The 25,290-nt window shown below is 41.7% G+C and overlaps 1 protein-coding gene across 1 annotated transcript in view; it reads left to right on the forward strand.

The window, feature by feature from the left end:
• SORCS3 (sortilin related VPS10 domain containing receptor 3) overlaps positions 1–25,290 on the forward strand; it is a 1,039,444-nt gene that overhangs the window by 545,661 nt on the left and 468,493 nt on the right. The window contains exon 6 of the mRNA XM_029610742.1: positions 23,539–23,612. Within this exon, the coding sequence (XP_029466602.1) occupies positions 23,539–23,612 (74 nt within the window). The remainder of the gene's footprint in view (positions 1–23,538; positions 23,613–25,290) is intronic.

A 25,290-nucleotide genomic window follows, 5' to 3' on the forward strand; every position in this document is an offset into this window, starting at 1 on the left:
TGCTCTTGAACAGGAAAAGCCTGTGCTGGTCGCTTTTGGAAATTAGTGGCTGCAATGGGCATGCTTTAAAAGCATTCATGTGCTCTGCACTGGCAATTTGTGCAGAGGGGGGCAACCTGGCATGCATACGTCTGGAAATCCCATGTTGCTATTTTCCTCCTTCAGGAGCCTGGATGTTAAGGATGTTATTATTGTTTTTAAATTTATTATGTGGAGTTATGGTTGATGGAAGAGGGGGGATTAGATTAGTGGTGGGATAGGGATGACAAGTGTGGTTTTGGGATGGAGTGGCAGCAGGGACTCTTTGGGGCAGGACATAGAAGCCTTATGTCTTTTAGCGGTGTTTATGAGAGATCTTTGTGTACTGTTGGTCTATGAGTAAAGTGTTTTATGGTTTTATGTATATTATGCTTTATTGTATGCTGAATATACCTCTTTGGTTTGGATGTCATAATTCATATGATGTGGTCTACAGATGTAAATAAATGAAATGAATGCAGACCCACTCCTTTTAATGGGGATGAAAGGACACGTGCCATGACAGCCATGAGGACTTGAAGAGGATAGGCCAATTTTTTATCCGGGTAAAAACTGTATAGCTCTTTATTCGGATGCCCTTTTTTTGCATATGACCAATTTTTAAGTTAGCACTTTTTGAAAAATAATACAGAGGTTTATTTTCAATTGCTGTACAATTCAACTAGTTAGCCAGATTAATTATCCAGCTATTTAGCAGGCTATATTAAAGTTAGCCGGATATAGACTTAGCTGGATAATTTATCTGGCTAACTCACTCCTCCCCGAAATACCCCCACCCACCCCAGAATATCCCCAATTTGAATATACTGTTTTTGCCATTTAGACGGATAGCTTTTAAGTTATCTGTCTAAATGACTTTTGACATGGACTTCACAGCAAGTACCATTTTAATTTGGCATGTCTCCTGGATATAAAACACCTCTCTTCCCTGATTGGCTTTGTAGTTGTCTGCGCTGTACTTTTTACTTCAGATGCTCTGAGAATACGTCACTGGCAACGTGAGCGGGATGAAGTTATCCAGCTAACTTTGGAGGGATAGTCAGTGGTGCAGCTGCAGTATTTAATAGAGCCGAGTATCTTAAAGATAGCTGGATAACTTTATCTGCTGAACTTTACAACCTGTCAGTGACTTATCCTCAAATGCCATCTGAGACTGTCCCAACTAACTTAAATCCACCCCTGAATGCCCCCATGGAATGCCCCTGTGTCATCCGGCTAATTTTAAACATAAGTTATCCGTGTATAATTTAGCTGAATAAGTGCCCTAAATATTCAAAAGTCAGCATTTAGCTGGATAAGCTATGAGTTATCCAGCTAAATGCCTCCAAATATTGACCTTTCTGTGTCACGCTGATGCTAGCACAGGGGTAGAGCTGTTTTATTTGAGACCTGTAGCAATGTAAATAGCCACGGAAGAGAAGCTTTCAAAGGCTGGAAACACTTTTTCTATTTCCATGGAAATGGAGATCGGACAGAAAGAAAAGGTGTCTTGCTAACATTATTCTCAGTACTGCCCAAAGAAAATTTGAAGTACTGTTTCTCTTAGAAGCAAAACTGGTAAATGTTATCTAATCATTTAGCAAGTATAACAATCTCTTTTATTTGGATTTCCTTATATAGTACATATTTCCTCCTGAATTATTTCAACAAACAATATCACAGTTTTAGAGAAAAATTGAGAAGGATCAAAGAAGATTTCACTGACCTAGTTTATCAAAGTCTTTTATTCTTCTTCATAGTCTACATAGTGTAATCTCTAAGTCAGTTTATGTAGATAGGTATGTATTTATTTATTTATATAATTTATGTATTAATAGGCCACACCATCTAATGTTCTGTGAGGCACAACAATAAAACATACGTAATCACATTAAATCAATACTAAGACCAAGAACAATCTTGCTGAACAGTATTACTACTGATCCAATTGCAGCTGTCTCTGGATTCCTTCTCATTATATTCCCCCTTCCATTCAATCCGATCATTAGAGTAACAATCCTCCGTTTGTCAGATATGGTCTGCAGCTCTCTCTGGAAGCACAAATCGGCTCCTGAGCCAGTCACTAGGTGGTGGCGGTATGCGAAATTCTGATCAGCAATCAGGCTGCAGCTGATGCATTTTTATTTCAGCTCATTTTGTTGTGACTTGAGGATAAGGACATAAGATCCAGCATACTGGGTCCATCGAGCCCAGTATCCTGTTTCCAACAGTGGCCAATCCAGGTCCCAAGTACCTGGCAGGATCCCAAGGGGTAGACAAGTTCCAAGCTGCTTATCCCAAGAATAAGCAGTGGATTTCCACCTTAATACATGGTTTATGGACTTTTCCAACACTATAATAACCACCCAGAAATATAAAAGTTTGGAACTGAATGCACACCAAGAAAGAAAAACAGACTTACAAACTTTACTGCATATATATATATATATATATATATATATATATATATATATATATATATATAATATAACGACCAGACCCATGCACTTGGAAACTGTGGGTAAGTGTGACCCGGTTTTGCCGGTCACTAGATTTCTCCGAGATTTTTCTAGCATAGTGGGAGGGGTTTTTGTGCATTTTTGAATCCTCCCCTTGAGTTTTTCCCCACCTTTTTTTGGGGGAATTCTGTGGACTATAAATGTCCATGGAGCATGCTCAGAAAGTAGAGGCAAGGTAATTAATGAAGTCTTTACCATCCCCCAGGCGGACTGGCCGGAAGGAGAAGGGTTTGCTTAGCTTCTTTGAAGAGTAGACCTAAGACATTGACTTTTGGAGTTTTGAAGAGTTTTGCTACTTTTGGGTTTTGAGTGAAACCAGTTTCTGACAGAAGGGATTCCCCTGGCGTCTGGAAGGAATAGCTTTGATCCCTCTCTGCCTTTGCTTAAAATCCATAGCAAAGGTGAAGGGTGGAGGATTTTTGACAGTTTTGCTGGTGGTTGTCCGCTCGCGGCCAGTGAGCAGTGACTACTGCGGGAGGTGGCCTTCCCCACCACCAGAGACAGAGAGGCCTCTGACGTCTGTGTTGTCTTTGAATAGTTTTGAAGGCCTATTTTCGAAGAAGTTTTGAAACAGATTTTTTTGAGGACAAGGGGTTTTCCCACCTTCTCCCAGCAGGTTGGATGCTAGAACTGGAATGGGGATATTCTGTCCTTCAAGGAGAAGATTGTTGGACAGGGATGTGATGAGGAGGGAGAATAACTGTAAGGAGGAGAGGCATGGACAAGGACACTATAGCCCAGATTTTCAGAGGATTTACGCACTTAGGTGGGGTTACGCATGTCAGGCCTATTTTAAAAAGGCCCGGTGAAATGCATAAAGACCCAGGATGCATCTAAGTCCTGGGGCTTTGGGAAAGGGGCGGGGAGGGGCAGTCTGGGGGCGGGGCAGAGCTAGAGGCCCCCGTCCTTATATAATAAATAGAGTAGAGTTTATGGACTTTTCCTCCAGGAACTTATCTAAAACTTTTTTTAAGCCCAGCTACACTTATAGCTTTTACCATATCCTCCAGCAATGAATTCCAGAGCTTAATTATGTGTAGAGTAAAAAAATATTTTCTCCTATTTGTTTTAAATGTACTATTTAGTCACTACATTCCATGTCCCCTATTCTTTGTACTTTTTGCAAGACTAGGCAACTCATTCACGCTTACCAATTCCTTTCCATTCATGATTTTATAGACCTCTATCATATCTCCTCTTAGCTGTCTCTTCTCCAAGCTGAAAAGCTCTAACCTCTTTAGCTTTTCCTCATAGGGGAATTGTTCCATCCACTTTATCATTTTGGTCGCCCTTCTCTGTACCGTTTCTAATTCTGCCATATCCTTTTTGAGATAAGATAATGAGAATTGCATACAATATTCAAGGTGCAGTCTCACCATAGAGTGATATAGATGCATTATGATATTCTCTGTTTTATTCTCCATTCATTTCCTAATAATTCCTAGCATTATATTTGCTTTCTTGGCCACCACCACACTCTGAGCAGAAGTTTTCAACAAATTATTGATGATGACACCTAGATCTTTTTCCTGGGTGATGACTTCTAATGCTCCCATTTCCTGGTCATTTATAAATATATTAAAAAGCAGTAGACCCAGTATAGATCCCTGGGGCACCTCACTATTCATCTTTCTGTGTTGAGAAAATTAACCATTTAGCCCTACTCTCTGGACATTGCCTCCAATCCATGACTTTTGAATTTCCTCAGAAGTTCATAAGGTACTTTATAAAAACATAGAGACATAGAAATGATGGCAGAAGAGGAGCAATGGTCCATCCAGTATGCCCAGCAAGCTTCCCATGGTAGTATCTGCCTGGCCGTGCAGGTTACCCGCATGTATCAGTCAGTGCTGCTTGACATGCTATGCTTATCGACTTGGCCGTAGACGCAGTCCTGTGTTTTTCCCTAAAGTCTGCGCATCAGTACCCCAGACTGTAAAAATGTCATGGCTCATGTTGGTTGTCTCTGAATCCAAATCTCTCTATCCCCCCCCCACCCCCTCCGAAGCAGAGAGCAATGTTGCAGTTGCATCAAAAGCATCAATGCTTCTTTTTTAAGGGTAGTAATCCCATGCCTTATGTTAAGGGGAGTAACTGCTGCTCTGCGCAGGTTGCCCCCATGCTTATCATTTCCCCAGGCCGTGAAAGTCGGGGCCCTCACTGTTGCTGTCTGAATCCAATTCCCCTTTTCCCCCTGCCTTTGAAGCTGACATCAGTGTTGCAGTTGCATCAAAAGCATCAAGGCTTATTGGTTAAGGGCAGTAACCCAGGCACCAGAAAGTTACCCCCCATGCACACTTTCTTTGTTTTCTTTAGGACCTGGCCATAGACGCAGTCCTGTGCTTTTTCCCTTATGTCTGCATATCTGTACCCCAGACCATGGAAGTTAGGGCCCTTGGTTGTCGTCTGAATCCAATTCCTCTTTTCCCCCTGCTGCCTAAGCTGGGAGCAATGATGCAGTTGCATTAAAAGCATCAAAGCTTATTGGTTAAGGGTAGTGATCTCCATGCCTTCTGCTAAGGGTAGTAACTGCCCTGTACACTTATCTCATTTCTGTCCTCTAGCCCAGTGATCCCCAATCCTGTCCTGGAGGGCCACCAGCCAGTCGGGTTTTTGGGATATCCTCAATGAATATGCACGAGAGAAAATTTACATGTTATGGAGGCAGTGCATGCAAATTGTCTCTCATGCATATTCATTGAGGATATCCCAAAAACCCAACTGGCTGGTGGCCCTCGAGGACAGGTTTGGGGACCCCTGCTCTAGCCTTTAGAAATCTACAGTGTTTATCCCATGCCCCTTTGAATTCTTTGACTGTTTTTGTCTTCAGACACTTTCTGACAATTCAAATACACAAATCAACTGACTCACCTTTATTCACTCCTTAAAAAAAAAAAAAAAGTAACATATTGATGAAGCAAAAATTCCCTTGGCTAAATCCATGATGGCTTTGACCATTAAACTACGACTATCTATATGTTCAGCAATTTTGTTCTTTATAATACTTTCTAACTTTTTCCTGGCACTGACATTAGGCTCACTGGTCTGTAGTTTTCTGGATCACCCCCAGAACCCTTTTTAAAAATTGGCCACTCTCCAATCTTCAGTCTCTGCTATCTGCATTGTACAAATCAACTCATTTTCATCACATATACGGTCTAAAATTCTTTAGTGATGTCTGAATGTGCCTTCAATACCACCCTCTAACCCCAACCCACCTCGCAAAAAATCCCTCTTAATCAAAGTGCTCCCTTACAATGGTGCATATATTGAGTGTCAGGCAGAGCCTCTCTCTCTCACTCTCACAATGTTTACCAGACTCCTGCAACTAACAAGGAGCAGTGGCACACATGGAGAGTATTTTATAACCTACACATTTAGGTTATAAAATTGTGCATATTTATGGGCATGCGTGCAGCCCTTTGAAAATCTACCTTATAGCATATAAGGTAAACAACATGCAGGGATTTGCTCAACTAGCCTTGACCCAGGTCTATCTCTGGCTCTGCCACTTTCCCCCTCACGTGTGATGGGGAAATTGCCATGCTGGGTCAGACCAAGGGTGCATCAAGCCCAGCATCCTGTTTCCAACAGAGGCCAATCCAAGTCACAAGTATCTGGCAAGTACCCAAAAACTAAGTAGATCCCATGTTATTGATGCCAGTAATAGCAGTAGCTAGTATTTTCTAAGTAAACTTGATTAATAGCAGGTAATGGACTTCTCCTCCAAGAACTTATCCAAACCTTTTTTAAGCCCATCTACATTAACTGCACTAATCACATCCTCTGGCAACAAATTCCAGAGCTCATTTGTGCATGTGTACTTTTTCCATTGAGTGGTGGTGGTGAGGGAAGAGAGCAGTTTTTAAATGGATCTTCCCTACAGGTAAATTTCCATTCATCTATTGGGAATCCCTTTGCAAATTACCCCCATAGTACAATTGAGTATACAAAGTCACTCAAAAAACTTGTGTCTTGATTACATTTGGCCTACTTTTGACTTGGAGAAGTTTACATTTCTCAGCAGAGATTATTCTCAACATTAGATTGCCACTTGTCAATTTTTTTTTATAAACTCTAAAATAAGATAATTATATTTATTTATCTAGCTCACACCTTATAATTGGTAGTTCAAGGTGAGTAACATTCAGGTACTGTAGGCATTTCCCTGCCCCCAGAGGAATTACAGTCTAAGGGGGTCATTTACTAAACTGCAGTATTTTCCCTCGGATTAGAAAACCACAAGGTATTTCCCCCATGGTAAAATACTGTGGAGAAAAAATACCATGGGATAAAAGTCCACAAAAAAACATACAACAATAGCAGCTCCACAGGGGGCTGCCAGGTTCTTAAAGGGACATAGTGATCCTAAGCCCCCCCCCCAACATGTGAAAATTAAAAAGATAAAAAGTCAGGTGGCAAGGGCCCTCCCTCTTCCCAACCTCATCCTTTAAGCATTTAGTCCCCCTCTGGCACCCAGAGCCCCCTATATTCAACTCAGACAACCACCCCCATTAATCAGATCCCCCCAGGCACCCATACACCCCTTCTTTTCAGCCATATTGGACAAAGCATAAGCCTTGTCAAGTTAAGCGTAAAACATCGATAAGACAGGCGAAGAGAGAATTTGAAATGAAGTTGGCCGTAAAGGCAAAAACTCATAATAAAAACTTTTAAAAATATATCCGAAGCAAGAAATCTGTGAGGAAGTCGGTTGGACCGTTAGATGACCAAGGAGTTAAAGGGACTCTTAGGGAAGATAAGGCCATTGCAGAAAGACTAAATAAATTCTTTCCCTCCATGTTTACTAATGAGGATGTTAGGGAGATACCAGTTCCGGAGATGGTTTTCAAGGGTGATGAGTCAGACAAACTGAACAAAATCACTGGAAACCTGGAAGATGTAGTAGGCCAGATTGACAAACTAAAGAGTAGCAAATCACCTGGACTGGATGGTATGCATCCTAGGGTACTGAAGGAACTCAAAAATAAAATTTCTGATGTATTAATTAAAATGTGTAACCTATCATTAAAATCACCCATTGAATGAAGCAGAGAGTATTGACCTTAGGGGCTACTTTCTTCCTCAAATATCCCTGTAAGTGTTTGATCACATTTCAAAAGAATACATTTGTTTTTTCAGACCCTGGTCATCTGGAAACTTTCCTTTTAGATAAAGGTGGATAGGGTTATAGCAGCTTTCAAGTTGGATAGTTAGTTTGGTAAAAATTATATATCTCCTGAATTATCAGTTGGATATTTTCTTGAATATTGTTTAATGATTGTGCTTCCCATAATGTGGACTGTATTTGGTGATATTATGTTTGTATTTTCTTTTACTTATATAATTGCCTACTTTATGTTAATGTAATTCACAATATTTTTATCTCATTGGAAAATGTTAAGAAATTTAATAAATTATAAATAAAATCATCCATTGTACCTCAAGACTGGAGGCTGGCCAATGTAACCCCAATATTTAAAAAGGGCTCCAGGGGCGATCCTGGAACTATAGACCAGTGAGCCTGACTTCAGTGCCAGGAAAAATAGTGGAAACTATTCCCAAGGTCAAAATCACAGAACATATAGAAAGACATGGTTTAATGGAACACAGTCAGCATGGATTTACCCAAGGGAAGTCTTGCCTAACAAATCTGCTTCATTTTTTGAAGGAGTTAATAAATGTGTGGATAAAGGTGAAAAGGTAGATTTGGTATATTTGGATTTTCAGAAGGCGTTTGACAAAGTCCCTCATGAGAGGCTTCTAAGAAAACTAAAAATTCATGGGATAGGAGGCGATGTCCTTTCGTGGATTACAAACTGGTTAAAAGACAGGAAACAGAGATTAGGATTAAATGGTCAATTTTCTCAGTGGAAAAGGGTAAACAGTGGAATGCCTCAGGGATCTGTACTTGGACCGGTGCTTTTCAATATATTTATAAATCATCTGGAAAGGAATTCGACGAATGAGGTTATCAAATTTGCGGATGATACAAAATTATTCAGAGTAGTTAAATCACAAGCGGATTGTGATACATTACAAGAGGACCTTGCAAGACTGGAAGATTGGGCATCCAAATGGCAGATGAAATTTAATGTGGACAAGTGCAAATTGTTGCATATAGGGAAAAATAACCCTTGCTGTAGTTACATGATGTTAGGTTCCATATTAGGAGCTACCACCCAGGAGAAAGATCTAGGCATCATAGTGGATAATACTTTAAAATCGTCGGCTCAGTGTGCTGCAGCAGTCAAAAAAGCAAACAGAATGTTAGGAATTATTAGGAAGGGAATGGTTAATATAACGAAAATGTCATAATGCCTCTGTATCGCTCCATGGTGAGACTGCAACTTGAATACTGTGTACAATTCTGGTCGCCGTATCTCAAAAACGATATAGTTGCGATGGAGAAGATACAGAGAAGGGCAACCAAAATGATAAAGGGGATGGAACAACTCCCCTATGAGGAAAGGCTGAAGAGGTTGGGACTGTTCAGCTTGGAGAAGAGACGGCTGAGGGGGGGATATGATAGAGGTCTTTAAGATCATGCGAGGTCTTGAACGAGTTGATGTGAATCGTTTATTTACACTTTCGGAAATAGAAGGACTGGGGGCATTCCATGAAGTTAGCATGTAGCACATTTAAGACTAATCAGAGAAAATTCTTTTTCACTCAATACACAATAAAGCTCTGTCATTTGTTGCCAGTTGATGTGGTTAGTGCAGTTAGTGTAGCTGGGTTTAAAAAAGGTTTGGATAAGTTCTTGGAGGAGAAGTCCATTAACTGCTATTAATGGGATCTTCTTGGTGTTTGGGTAATTGCCAGGTTGTTGTGGCCTGGTTTGGCTTCTGTTGGAAACAGGGTGCTGGGCTTGGTCTGACCCAGCATGACAATTTCTTATGTTCTGTCATTTTTGCTGCACCAGACTAACACTGCTGTCCCTCTGAAGATTTGTAGCTGCCAAACAGGAACCCAGAGTTGACGAGGTGCCTTCCCTGAAGAGCTAAACTTTTTGAGGGAGAACTGGGAAGAGACTGCATTTTGGGGGTGTGACAGCCTATTTTTCCCCTTTAAACCTGTGTGGGACCAGGCATTTAACCTGGTCCACCTTAAATCCCGTAGAGTTAGAAAGCTCAGTGGGCGGGACCCTGCCGGGCAGGAAGAGCTCTGTGGGCGGGACCCTAGGGGGATGTTAAGAGTGTGAGCCCAGCCAGGGTGACGGTCCCCACCTCCCCAGGAGCTAGGGGCTCCTGATGTTCTCTAAAGAAGGGTGTTGGGAGTATTGTACACTGTTCTGAGGGGAGGCACTCTGTGCCCCTCTGCGTGTCAGCTGAAACGGCAAGGATACTGCAAAGGTAGGCAGTGACCGTTAGCATTATTTTCTGTTTGTGGCTATAAAAGTGGAATTTACATGAGGTCAGGCTGGAGGCAGTGTGGTTCCTGCTCCAGCCTACAAGATTTGCTCAGCTACCCTTACAGGGGGGGGGTATTTTTTTGCATTCTGGATAGAGTTGCACCTGTCGTGCACTAACCGAAGTATATTGTTGTGGATGTGTGTTTTGCCACCAGTTTATCTGAGTAAAGACTTTATTTTGAACAACAGCTTGGAGCATGAAGAATGAGTTATTTTGATTGGACTGACTGGTGTGCAGAAGCCCCCCCCCCCCCCCCCCTAATGAGAAGTAAAATCCTAAGGGCCATGAAAACATGTTTTTTCTCCCAGGTACGGGATCCCCAGGATGGTCATGGGACCTTGCGTGGTCTATGGCCCTCCCTGGCTGCCCCCATGCCCAGGGCCAGAACGGGATGTATAATTAGGGAAAATGCATTCGTGGAAATGCATTCAACTCATGTTAACATCACTTAAATGTGCATTCAGCACTAACACAGGTGTTTAATGTGCGCCAATGCACTAACACTGTTTAGTAAATAGGCCTCTGCCCACTTCAACTCAGCAGTATTTTTTAAAGTTTGGTGTGCACTAGCTCAAGATTTGAATATTATTAAAGCTCACAGATATTATTCTAATGAGACTAGATCAATCCAAAACAAACCAGATGTGCTCTCTGACTAAAGCAAAGTTTGCCATTTCTGGCTCGCTCTGACAAGAGGGCTAAGAATTAGGGCTAGAACTGAATCAGACAATGGTCTTCACTATTTTTCAAGCAGGGGACAATTTGGCAAAAAAAACTTCAACATCAGAGACAGGACCTTTGCTGGGCAATGTAACCAGTTCTCCAGGTAAGGAAAGGAAGGAATGGGGAATCCTCTCCAATGATGCAGCTGGGCCCAGCTGCCCAGGCACACTCAGAGCAACTCATGTAACTAAAAACAAAATCTGTTCCCTCACACACACACTCTCTCTCTCCCCCTCAGCCCATCTCCATCACGTTCTCTCTTCCCCCCTCTCTCAGCTCCGATCCATACAGCTCCACCATCCCAACCAGTCTCACCTCTCCCACCAGTCAGCCTCAAGTGTCCTGTCCTCATTCCCATTTCCTCCAGGCTGGATCTCCACACAGTTTGTTAATCCTCCCTGACCTCGCTCAGGTTTTCTGGATTCTTGTTGCCGCTGCCACCTATGGAAGGGCAGTTCTGTTTCCTTCTGGCACCGGGTGCCTTTCAATGAGTTTGAGCTGTCCAGACTTCCTCCCACTATTATCACAGTTTCATTTGAGTAGCGTGGGTGTCTGGGTACCGCTCGGTTCAAACTCACCAAGAACCGTGCCGTGCAGGTAGAGAACAGAAGAGCTGTTTCAGAGGAGGAAGACTCTGGTGGGGTGGGCGAGTGGGGGGAGAGTGTGTATTAAGTCAGGGAGCCACACTTAGAGTCAGCGAGAGCCGCCACCGGCTCTTGGACCTTGCAGTGAAGAGCAACGCTGTAAGGATTCTCGCCTTCTATCCTCCAATCCCCATTCCTATGGACTATGATGTGAAGGCTTGTACAGCAACAATGAAATGAAAACTCAGAAAAAATTGTTCATTTCATCAGCAAACTTTTCAAAGTGGATTGCCATGTCTTCTGCGTGGGTAGGTTTCCTTTAAAACCTCAGGTTAGGGAAATGCAACCAGTTTTTCAACATGTCTCCCAGTCCTGGGAAATGGCTCCAGCGGCAATAAACAGCCTAACCCTGGGGATTGAAGGCAGCTTGAAATCTTTTTCTTATGGTGAGGTTCTAAAGATTAGTTGTTGGAAATAACCATCACCCTTATGAGATCTATGACAGGCCTCAGACTGCAAATAGCATGAAAAGTTATAAATTAAGTTTGTGGAAATAATAATATGGAATGAAGACTTTAAAAAAAAAAAATAAGAGAATGCAATAAAAAGGCTTTTTGTGAAGTCAAAGGGTGCACAGTGCCTTGATATTTTCTACATGAAGGCGAGATCATATCATGTTAGTGCGCTCTTAGAATGAATTAACTCTTCCCATAGAGGAAAATCACATTGAGCAGCTTTGAATCTCTCAGGATTCCCCTAGGATATTTTCATTCCAGCCCAAAGAAGAGGGACGCTGTGAAAAGTGGATTGATTTTGTTGCATTATTTCAACTGAGCAGAGCTGATCTCGCAGTAAATCTTCCACAAAAATCAAGCACTGAGAAAACAAAAACAAAGGAATTCAGCTCACAAGATTTTTTTCTCATGGTTTATGGTATATTTTAGTAACAGGATACATTGAAACATAGCAGCTTAAAGGAGCTGATACATTAAAGTTCACACAAAAATGCTGCTTGCATGGATGTGCATAATTTTCTAGCATGTACGAATCACATTTAGAGCCATTTATTAAATTTTATTTCTTATAGACACAAATTAGGAAAAAAAGCTTTAGTAAATATGTTCTATAAATGAAGATAATGATATGTGGTATGAGTAACCATATACATAGTTATGATATTTTCTGATTGATCATATACATAATTATGATATTTTCTGATTGATTAAGTTATTCTTTCCCATGCTAAATATATATTTACTACCATCTGGACTTTGTCCAACAATCATACATATATATGTCAATACTACTCTCATAAAACTTTAGTTTACTCTCTGACAATTGTATTTATTTATACTCCTGTTAACTATATATTATAACAATTGTTCCTTGTAAATGTTACTGTTTCTTGGAAACTGATATAATGTGCAAACGGTGATCGGTATATAAAAGCTATTAAATAAATAAATAAAATAAATAAATAAAAAACAAGTAGCCAAGTAGCGAAAACTTAGTTTACCGTGCACTATATACGAATGGTAACGTTGGCTGTGCATCACACGATTTGCCATCTGTGCATTGTATTGCACATGTGCAGTGCTGCTTTTCTTCCAATTTCTCACCCTCTCTCCAAAGGTATATAAAAGGCTAGCATATGTTCTTGCCATCAGAAGTGCATGCAGAGATGTGGATATGGATGCAACTGGATGTGGGCATGGATGCAGACAATTAGGTGACACAGGAGTTGTTATGAGAAGTTATGTGCGGCGTCTTATGCGCCCTGTTTCTACCTTTTTCTGTTGTTTTGTCTCTGCTTTTTTTGCAGTATTGGTCAATGTTTTTTGTTGGTCTCTGTCTATGTTATCAATCTCTGTGAGGCTTTGCAAGAGAGGACTGACAGTGCGTGAGCACTGAGATAATGGCCATGATAAGTGCTGAGAATGTGCTTAGGAGGAAGAGGAGCATGAGGAGACAGGTCACAATTGTAAAGAAGAGCAATGGGGTGCAGGTTATGGTGAAAGAGGAGCAGTTAGTAGAGGAAGAGGAGAGTCTAGGAGGCATAAGAGTGAGGAGAGCAAAAATGGACCAGAGAGGATGGAGAGAAGGGGGAATGACTCAGAAGGAGATGGCAGTGAGGCTCGACAGTACCAGCTAGCAATTCTGGGGCATGAGAAGGAGCAGACGGGGTAGAACTGAATGCCAATGCAAGGGCATAGTTGTGGGTGCTCTAGTAGAGCCAAGAGGAGAATGATAAGATCCTAGCACATGTTCAAGAGAATTACTGAATGCTGTTCAGTAAAGATTCACTCAATTCCTTGCCTGGAAAGCGATAGAAGCAGAAGCCTGTAGCCTACGAGTAGCATCCAAGATCAGCAAGCACATTAAACACCAGTGCCAGGACTGAGAAGTTCATCATCTGGGAGAAGGCAGCAAAGATTCAGCAATACTAGAACAGGACAGGAGGCAGTGGGCCTTGACTGAATTCCTGGCTCAAAGGGTGCACCCTTAAGGGAGATTCCCTTGGGGGCATCCTTCCTCGTGGTGCCTTGGTTGGGAGTTGTCAGAACTCGTCTTCTGTGCACGCACTGACAGTCACTCACCTGAAAAGTCTCATTCTGAGGGCATGTGTTTAGTATCTCTTATTAGGTTACTACACTGGTAGTAAGCCCAGAGGTTAATGTTCAAAGGATTTGTCTGGATAACCTTTGGAGTTACCGGGAAAAAATCTGAGATTTTAATGTTTCCCCCACTGCCGGGCTAAATGTTATCAAGGTAACTTATTACCCATACAAGCATTTAGCTGGATAAAAAGAGGCAGAGACGGAGGAATTCTGGGGACATGGTTAGATTTCAGCCATTCCTAAAGTTAACTGGAATAACATTATCTGGATAACCTGAATGGGGCATATTCAGAGGAACACTTATCTGGGTATGTCCTACTGAATAACTTTCCCATTCACCAGCTTGTTGAATACTGACCCCCTAATTTTTCATACAGGTATTATAAAATGTGCACTACAATTTATTTTTATATAATATCTTTATTCAATGTTCATAAAAGCAACAATACAGTATAAGCAACACTTTCAGTGGAAATGTCCATACATAGTGAAAACCAATAACTTGACTAAATAACAGCTTCCCCACCCGAAAAATCGTTTGCACTAGCAATGGAAAACCACAGCCCACACAGCACTAAAATTACAGTTCAGGTTCCCCAAAATATTGGTCAACTCAAGGTAATATGAATTTGCATCCTAATTGCAGGGTAACAATATAATATAGTCTTCCCATATCTTAGTAAAACATTTTGAAAATGTATTAGATTTAAAATACAAGGACTTAAACTGCAGGCATAGTAATTCTAACATTTCCGACTTCCAAAATGATATTCTGACCTTCTGGATGACTCCATTTCAACAAAATAGACTTTTTTGCAAGAAGACAGCTTTTAATCATGAACAATTTAAACCGTGTCTCAATTTTCTCAGTCTGCAAGAAGCCCCAAAAGACAAATTCTGATGAATAAGGCATGTAGAGTTGCTATTAGCGACAAAATATCCTACCAAAACTCTTGAACCTTGGAGCAGCTCCACAGACAGTGACATAAGGTGGCAGTATCAAAATCTCATTTTAAACATTATTTATTTATTATTATTATATACCGACATTTGATCTCAATCGAGATATCACACTGGTTTACATTCAGGTACTGTAGATATTTCTTTATCCCCAGAGGGTTTACAATCTAAGCTTTTGTACCTGAGGCAATGGAGGGTAAAGTGACTTGCCCAAGGTCACAAGGAGTTCAAGGCTTGAACCCTGGTCTCCTGGTTCACAGTCCACTGCTCTAACCACTAGGCTATTTCTCCTCCCTCCATTTCCTAACATCAGCAATGCCAGTCCTATGTTGCTCCCATAACAGAAGACAATCAATGCTTTTATAGATCCAAAAATGATATTGATAAAGATTCTCTTCATTTGAACAGGAGCCTAAATCATCATTCTAAACATCTCCTAAAGATTTCAGGAAAGTGTATGAAACAGCCAAATGCAAGAATCTACAAATAGATTTACCCAGCTTAAATAACCTTAAAAGTCTTAGAAAAATTCCGGGGGAATGAGACGTTTCCCATCACTCAAATTCTCATGGATAAAATTGTGAATCTGAAAATAGGCCAAAAAATATTGGTTTTGGAAGCCTAATTTCGATAAACAATAATCAAAAGAATGAATCCAATTATTCAGTACATTAATAAAATCTTGTACAAGACAGACACCAGATAACTTCAATTTAGTAAATATCTTATAAGTGTCCCTTGGAGGGAAACCATGGATTTCCTGTTAACGATAAGCAAAATGAATCATTCCAGTGAAGGGCCAGCATTCTTCTAAGATATTTCCAAATGACTTGCATGGACTTAGTAACATAGTAATGACGGCAGAAGAAGACCAAATGATCTATCCAGTTTGCCAAGCAAGTTTCTTATGGTTGTAACTGCAGCTCCGTGCTGGTCACCCCCAAGCCTTGTGTTAAGGGTAGTAATATATGCAATCAAAACCAAGCAACTGTCAAACCCATAACAAATTTACTGCTAGCAACATTTTTAATGGGGTAAAAGGTTATTCTTGCTCTGCTTTGTTCTAGAGGGAGAAGTAATTTGCCCTTGGTAGTCTCTGGCAAATAAATTTTAAAAGGAATGCACATGCATTGGGCACACAAGAAAAAATACTCTCAATTTTCTATCATGCATGCAAGAAGACGCGTATCATTTAAAATATCCCCTACCGCGCACATGCGTGGAACCTTTACATGCATACTCACAAGTAACGAGAGAGAGAGAGAATCTGACACATATATATCTCCCACTGTAAGAGGGGAACTCGCAACTCAGGGTAGAATTTTTTGGGGGGCAGTGTTACAAGGGACTACAGACCCGCGCACCCGAGGCAGACCAATGTAACACTGCCGCCCCCCAAAATCCACCCTGAGTTGAAAGTGCCCCTTTTAAAGTGGGAGAAATATAGTGTCAGATTATCTGTCTGTCTGTCTCTCTCTTTCTCCCCCCCCCCCCCCCCCCCCCCCAGTATTCAGGATCCCTCTGGCCCAAAATCTCCAGATTTGCCCTCACCAGGACAAGTAGTAAAGTTACACAGGTAACATGGCGCTCATTGCTTTGGTCAGCCTTGCAGAATTCGGGGGTTATGCGTGTAAGTATTGGTCCTATCCCGGAACACCCCTTTCCTGCCTCCTTATTCTTGACATGTGCACAGGTATGTTCGTGCGCACTTCCCGGCTTCTTAAAAATTGTATTGCTCTTACGCAGCCCACATACTCATGTATGGGGCCATTTTTGCTTGAGCAACGCTTTCAAAATCTACCTGTGAGTGGGAACTGAATTCTGGTTTCACTGGTTCAGGGTCCATTGCTGTAATCACTAGGCTACTACCCTTCTCCATGTTATAAGCAAAGAGTAAGAAAGCTTAGCAGGTAGGTATTTACCCTTAACATGCACTCTATATGTTAAATCCAGGGGGAAAGGTAAGGTCATGATCCATTTGTAAATCTGGAAAATCTGCTTTATTACTTAACCAGTTCCCTAAAGATCTCAGGAAGAAGGAGGTATACATTTTAAAAATAGAATTTAATATTTTTAAAACATATTGCTCCCTCTTCCTTTGGCATCATTAATTTTCCCAAGGCAAGCTTTGCTTTTCTATCTTTCCAAATGAATTTAGAGCACATAGAATAGACCAGCCTTATGTCTTTCCTAAGCAAGGGCATTTGTAACTTCAGAAGTAAGACTATTTTATTCAGCACCGTTCAGCACTGTTCTTCCCAAAAGTGATAGCAGAAAAGACAGCCAGGTTTATATCCGCTTCATAAAGTCTTGACAGGTTATGCATTTAAAGAGTTCCAAAGAGATGGATTCCCCGAGAGTTTGCAAACCTCTATTGTAAAGGAGTGTACCCTAGACCCTCCTTAAAAGCCTTGGATCAGGCATTTAGCCTGGTCCACCTTAAACCACAGACAGGAAGGGAGTTAGGGTGTTCTCCATAGAAGGGAATAAGAAACTAGGCCCAGGGAGGACAAGGGGGCCCCAAGGGAGAGAAGAAAGCCTAGGGAAGACTAGGACTGCTGAATAAGTTGTATTACTAGTCTTGTTTTGTGAAATGCGAAGGAAAGCAGAACTGTTTTTGTGGTGTTTTCTAATCAATAAAAAGAAGTTTATGAGAGGCTTACCAGTGTGTAGCCTGAGTCTGTCCCCTGGCTACCCCACAGCCGCTTGCATTGCCACACAGATATTTAATAGAATCTTTGGCCTATTTCAAAGGAAAATCAGCCCAGTCCAGTCGCACGTGACCTTGGAGATCCAAGACTTCTGATTTGGTCAAATTTAATGTAAAGTCTGAGAAACTGTTAAACTCTTGGAGTAAATGAAGAGCAAGTGGGACGTAGTGTTTAATCTTTGTTATAAACATCAGAATTTCATCTGCAAAAAGAAATGATTGGAAAAATGAGCAATTAAAAGAACCCTCAGCCATACTTTAGAAATTAGCGGCTCCAAGTCAAGTATAACTATTAAAGGGACAGAGGGCAGCCTTGTCATGTGCCTGATTGCAAATCAAAATGTAGATAGATAATACCATTCCCTCAGTTACAAACCTCTGGATTAGAATATGAGATGTTGATATAGTTATAAAAAAGTTTGAAGATGAGGAGACGAGGACTTGAAGACAAGGTCAGACGATACTGGAAGGATGAGGCAAGGCTGAAGAGAAGAACTTCAAGGACATTGATGAAGACACTTGCTGCGTGGAAAGATGACAGAAGAGTTAAAACTCAGTATGAAGGTATCCGGCCATGACTCATAGCAGCACCTATCCTAAACTGAGGCTTCGGGGACCCGGCGTGGTCAACCAAGGGAAGCAGCAGCTTCTGACCCAATGCTGAAGACGAATCAGGAGGACAGCCGAAGATGAAGAGAAGACGTCCCACTAGGAGCTAGCTCTGGAACCACGACATCCGAGAAGGAGGCTACCCTGGCGAGGGCACCAAAGAATCAGGCTTCCTTGATTAAGGAGCCCAAAGGTCTGAATGCTTGACAGCGAAAAAGGACTGAAGACGAGGACGTCAAAAGGATTCTGAAGACGAAGACAACTTGACAAGAAGATGTCTTGGCATGTCAGGACATCTGGATTTCAACCCCCAGGGCACTCAGTCAAGAGCATCAAGGAGGTGTCAAGTGAACTGGAGAACAAGACATCCGAGACATCAGGATCTCGGGCCCCCAGGTCACCCAGCGAAGAACAGCGACGAGGTTCCGAGAGGCAAAGCAACAGGATGACGGGCTTCAGGAAGGACAGGACATCAGAAGATGAGGACTTCAGGAAGATCTGAAGACGAAGACAAAGACATCTGAAGACAAGGACTAGGATCTGGCGAGAGACCAAACGTGGAACGAAGATGAGATGAAGGATCAGGAACCACAAAGGAAGACAAAAGAATTCCCATGAAGAACAGAATGCCTTGAAGAAGCAGAGGAGAACATCGTTGGAGACTCCTGGACCGAAGAGCTGGAACGGAGGATCCAGGAGCAGTCCAGTTCCAGAACTAACTCCTTGCGAAGGTGAAGAGGAACTGAAGGCTGAGGCCTTTTATATAGGGCTAAAGAGGAACCACCTTGATGACATCACGAGGAGGAGCCAGGAGGACTGGCCCTTTAAATCCTGAGAAGAGGTGTGGCCACACGCCTAAGGAGGCAGGACCAGGGACAGTAGCCATGCTGTGCAGCAGGGAAGCAGGCCCAAGGTGATGAAGGCGGTTCCTGCAGTGAAGATGGAAGACAGGAAGCAGAGACTTCCTCCACAGGGGAGGAGACAGCATTGGCGGCCTCCGGGCTGTGAAGAAGAGCTTCGAGGCGACCTCCCGGCCGCAGAAGAAGAGCAACAATGGCGGCACTCCTTGCTGCAAAAGGAGAAGCTGGAGGCGGCACTCCCTGCCGTGGGAGGGTCTAGGCGAGAGCAGCTCCATGCCACAGAGGTGGAACAACAGCGTCGGCAACCTCCAGTCCTCATGGGTGGAAGGAGAACGTTGGCAGCCTCTGGGATGCAAGGAGGCACAGCGGCAAGGCTCCCTGACGTGGATGGCAGCGGTGATGGTAGCGGCCTCCAGGCCGTGAGGGAAAGATGGCGGCCCGAGCCGCAGGACAACGGCGTCGGGAAGCAGGCAAGTGGCTGGAAAGTTGAGAGGCTGCTTGCGGCTAGGCCCGCAAGCAGAATGTTAACAATTATACTGGCCTATTTTACAGTTTTAGGCAATTTCCTATTAGCCATCCTGGCAGCAAACAGCATTCTAAAATTTTCCAAAATATAGGGCTGAGGGGTTTGTAACAATAAGTATTCATCCCTTCCAGTCCTGGTGATTTAAAGTTTTGAAGTTCTGAGATGACTTCTGATGTTTCTAAAGAGCTGAATGGTGCATTCATCAAATCCAGTTGCAAACAAGATAACCTAATGCCTTCCATAAAACTAGCGCTTTTATCTAAGTCTTCATTCTTTGCAGAATATAATTCCCCCCCCCCCCAAAATTGTTTAAGACCATCACAAAGTTTTGGGGAGGAATTGGTGACCAAACCATTTTTCCTCTGTAAAACAGGAATAAATTTTGACCCTGAATGATAAACGAGGCTAGCGAAGCTGTAGCTCTGTTATTCAATAGTTTCCAGATGGTCTTTAAAATGTTTATCTTGGACAGTCCAAACTGGCAGCCGCCATTGGCCAGGAGGTTAGCCCTGAGACTCCGATCCAAATGTACACATCACTGGGCAGTGATCCGAAATAACCAGAGATTTTATCTGAGCCAATTGCAGTTTGGAAAATAGAGTCTCGGAGACAAGCATTTTATCTAATCTGAATTTTGTAATAATAATAAGTAAAGTCTCTTATCAAAAAGAGTGGCGGAATAGCCTAGTAGTTAAAACAGGGGGGGCTGTACACCCATGAAAGCCAAGGTTCAAATCCTACTGCCACTCCTTACAACCTTGGGCAATTCACTTTGCCCTCCATTATCTCAGGTATTAACAGGGAAGATAACTTACCCCATTTTACTGTATTACCCCATTGTTTACTGTATTACCCCATTTTACTGTATTACCCCATTTTACTTTTATTTATTATTATTATTATTATTATTATTATTATTATTATTATTTTATTTATTATTATTATTTTACTTTTATTATTATTATTTATTTATTATTATTTATTTATTATTAATTTATTATTATTATTATTATTTTACTTTTATTTATTATTATTATTTTTATTATTATTATTATTATTTTATTTATTATTATTTTATTTATTACCCATTTTACTGTATTACCCCATTTTACTGTATTACCCCATTGTTTACTGTAAACCGGCTTGATGTGATGTTATCACGAATGCCGGTATAGAAAAAATCAAAATAAATAAATAAAACTTTCAGGACTGCTCTTGGGTGCCCATTTGCATGTGTATATGGGTGCACAGAAAGTTGCTTCTGTGTTTTATAACTTGCATGAATACAATGTATGCAGGTTATAAAATATAAGTACATATGCTCACGTATATAAAACCACGAGCCGCACAAGTTGAGACTTATCCGGAAAAGTAGCCGTAATTAGCCAGGTAAGTTCCAATTCCTGCGCCTAAGTAGCAACACTTAGGGCCTTATTTTCCAATATCGCATTGGTAACGCATTAGGGGGCGTTACCAATGCAAATGAGGCTTCTTTCGTGCAGTGGGGAAACATCGTGTGCGGCGATGTTTTCGCCATTCGCAAAAACATTAGCACCGCACGCGATGTTTTCCCACTGCACGATGATTCGTTCAGTCTTTTATCACAGTGCACGATAATTGCCGGTTTCTTTTATCACGGTGCACGATATTTCGATAGTCCCAGACAGCCTGTTTCAGGCTCCTAGAGAGAGAGAGAGAGAGAGAGAGAGAGAGAGAGAGAACAGAACAGTGGTCTCTAGTGCAGATTTGCTGGCTGTCGGAGTGAGGATGCTCACTCCAAGAAGTGGTTTGGGCAACGTTCTCTCTACCTAGCTTGATGGACACTCTACCTGGGCAACAACATGCTAGGTGGAGAGAACGTTGGCCAAATCTCCGCTTGGAGTGAGCGTCCTCACTCCGACAGCCAGCAAATCTGCACTAGAGACCACTGTTCAGTCCGTAGGTCTCATGTGGAATGCGAAAGTGGCCCCCAACCCCCGACGCTCATACCTAATCCCCACCCCGAGTTAGTAGGTGGCCCTCCCATAGGGGTTAAAATACCTATGTAGGGCATAGGCACTATAGTAAGTCTCTCAGTCTCTCTCTCTCTCTCTCTCTCTCTCATTATCGTGGATGGCGGTAATCCTTTTCAGGCCTGTAACGCAGTCCATAACGCGAGGTTGGAGTTGTAGTTATTAGCCGCAATAGCAGCCGTGCTAACACTGCGGCTGTTTCGCCGCACACGATACACAGGTTCCCGCTTTACATATGCTCCGCCCCAACTCCGCCCCCTGAATACCAAATGACTAATTTGCAATCGCGTTAACAGCTGTTAACGCGATTTGCGAATTTATCGCACGCGGTAAAGTGCTTGGAAAATGAGGCCCTTAGTAAGATAAGTCTGAAAAGTACTACTTGTCTGTGTAAGCACTTTTCAGACTTATCCAGGTATGTAAGATAGCCAGGTAAGTCTAAAAAAAAAAAAGCATTATTTTTCCAGAGACGTTCAAATGTATGCAAGTAGCGGTAAAGGCACTACTTAGCCAGATAAGTCTGAATTTAGTTGGATAAGGGTGTACAAATGGTATACCTAAGTACTTGTATTTTGAATTAAAAAGGGACATGCAAATATAGATGAATTTTCAAGGGAGTTACACGCGTAAATGTAACATAGTATCGTAGCAATTTTCAAAAGCCATTTACTCACGTAAAGTGCACTTACACGAGTAAATCCTATGGTCAGTTCAATGGCAAATATTGTAGCAATTTTCAAAAGCCCACTTAACTCAAGTAAAGTGCATTTACATGTGTAAAACCCAATTTTAAGCGTGTAAATGATTTTTAAACTCAGGCTCATAGATCTTATTTAGGCTCATCCCCCCAGTAAATCAGCACAAGTCAGGGGGTTTTCTAACAGGAGCGCGGCAATGAAATAACCAGTTTTGCCAATTAGTCTACCAGTTTACCCAGTCCGTCTGCAGCTCATGAAGACATGCCTGGCTCTTTAGCTTGAAGTCCCCCCCCCCCTCCATTTCACCCAGACCCCTCTACCCAGTCAGTTTTTCACTTTTAAGATGTTTACGATCACTTGTGCCAGAATATACGCAAGTAAGAAACTTAACGTGCATCACTTTGCCAGGTTGTAAAATAACAACGCCCCTCCCTGGAAGTTTAGTCGCGAACCCTGATTTATGCGCGCGTGCTTTTTTTTTTTTTTTTTACTTGCGCATTTTTTGAAAATTCACCTTTTAGATCGTCAGCCCTTTGGGGGGGGGGGGACAGGGAAATCTACCTACGCTACCTGAATGTAAACCGCTCTGAAGTGACGAAAAGCGCAATATAAACCAAATAAATAGACATTCAAGCTGCTCCATGTATCGATGAGATAAAGATGGATTTTGAGAAAAGAAGCCCCTTCTTTACCACCGAATGGTTTTACCGGCGCCGATAAGTGCCGTGCGCTAAACTGTTAATGCCCATTTTGTATCCCCGTTGTAATGCATTGGCCTTGGGACAATCAAGGGAGTTCATGGGAAATCTCCATTTCTTACCTTTTGGTATTTTGTCTTTTGACTACCTTAGTTACATTTCTGAAACTGACAAATTAGTCGATATGACAATTCTGATCTGAGGACTATTCCTCTTTGGTAGATAGCGGGAGAGACCAGATTATGAGTGAAGGTTGAGGGAGGGGGGTACTTTTATTTATTTATTTATTTTTAAATTTACAGTGAGGCCAAGAGGGAGATGTGTGCGTACGTATTGGATAATTTTAATAATAATGCAAATATATCTATGTTGCTGTGTTTCGAACAGACATGCTGAATAACAAAAAAAAAAAGTTATATAAACTGCTGCCATTGCCATGGGCCGTAGATGGTGAGGGGGTTTTAGGTCTGGAACTGGTGTCTGATTTCTTTTCTTCCTGTCCATATGTATTTTCTGCTTAAACGCACACTTAACGGTTTTTCCTCTGGAGCCTCTTACTTACAAGTTTGTGTTGTGATTTTGTTTCAGTTGTATAGCTCCATGGATTTTGGAAGAAGGTGGCAGCTAATGCATGAGCGAATCACTCCAAACAGATTTTACTGGTGAGTAGTAGTAATAGTACTGGTGGTTTTTTTTTTCCCCGTGTTTCCTGCTGCTTAATGACACAGTTACTCAATGTAACAGGCTTTTATAGCTACTGTAATAGAAATAAAACATTCAAATCTGAAAGGGCTAGAGTATCTATATCTATTTACGGTAAAGGGCATTGCATGACTGACTGGATGCCAGGCAGGCTTTGTGAGGTCATAAAATGTCACTGACCGTTGGCCTGAGGTGACTCTTCAAGGTGATTAGCATCGCAGACGCCATCAGGTCGGGTAGGATTGCTAATTTTTAACACTGAGCGGGATCAGCACAGGCTGCGCACATACCCTTTTCCTCCATCCCCTGGATCCTGGCAGACACAAGCACGCACGTGCACAAGCACTCAAACACACAGAAAAACTCAGAACATACGCATATATGTGTAAACACACACAAACATAACATGTATGCACGAGCACGAATACATGCACAGTAACAAAACACACAGATACGCACACATAGACACATACTCAAATGTAAATACCTTTGCATGCAATGTGCAGTTTTTCAGAAGTTTTCTGTATATAGCCTCACCAAAGGGGAAATTGCTATTATTGTATATCAGGAAGCTTTCAGCCGTATGAACGATGGGTAATTCTGCTAGTTTTGAATAAATCAATTGTTGCAGAGATGACACTTATTGGGTTAGTCAGTGTTTTAAGTTGCAAATCATTTGGGGTAGCTTAGACACTGTATGGAGCATATGCGAAGGCATCACAGATAAGGTTGCTAACCCACCAGGCCTGCTCTAGAGACTCCAGGAATTAAAGGTCAACCTTCAAGACACTATTGTGAGCACGTACACGCAAAATCTCAAAGGGAATTCGCAAAATAAGAATGCTGAATGGTGAATCAGATTCATCTTGTTATCAGCCTCTCCTTAGTTTTATGTATTCCTGTACAGTACAGCCATTGTTTGCAGTGTCAAGTTTTAAGGGAAAAGACAACATGAGCAAATACATCATTATGGATGCACTGGTCATCTTGTAAAAGTTCGGAGGCCAATATTCAAACCCTACTTAGCCAGATAAGCAGTTATATGGCAGCAGCCAGTTGTTCAGCTTCAAGAGATTTCAGCAGCGATGACCTAGGCCAGATATTTATCCAGCCAAGTAGATAGGCAGGGCAACGTATCCATTTATTTTTACCAGATAAGTGCCTATATTCAGCCTTGGCTGGTTAAGTTAACTGAATAAGTTAGACCTGCTCAATAGCGTGTCTAAACTTAGTTGGATATGGAAAACAGAAGGGACCAGCTAGTGTCCAATTCCAAATTATACACAAAACTAACTGTGACAGCTTACATAAGTTAACTTATTGATCTCTGTTAAAAATTATACTTTATTTTTACCAAAAATATTTTTTGATTAAGAGACCAAGACCTCAGAACTAGCAAGAAAAGGGTCTAAATGACCACTAATTTTGTTACCAGAGAGCTCAATCATAGGTCTTAATTTTTGTCTCTTTTTTCTTCTTTTTATAAAAACATTTTTAGTTCTCATTATATATGAGCAGCTGTTTGGTTCTCATTATATGCGAACAACCAGTATGGATTGCTTTTGTGGCAATGAACTATATCAATAACTCAGCAAACTTAACGATACTGTCTATTGGCCAGTGTCACGGCAAACTTGA

Source organism: Rhinatrema bivittatum, chromosome 7 (genome assembly GCF_901001135.1).
Source record: "Rhinatrema bivittatum chromosome 7, aRhiBiv1.1, whole genome shotgun sequence".
In the NCBI taxonomy this organism is placed as follows: Eukaryota; Metazoa; Chordata; class Amphibia; order Gymnophiona; family Rhinatrematidae; genus Rhinatrema; species Rhinatrema bivittatum.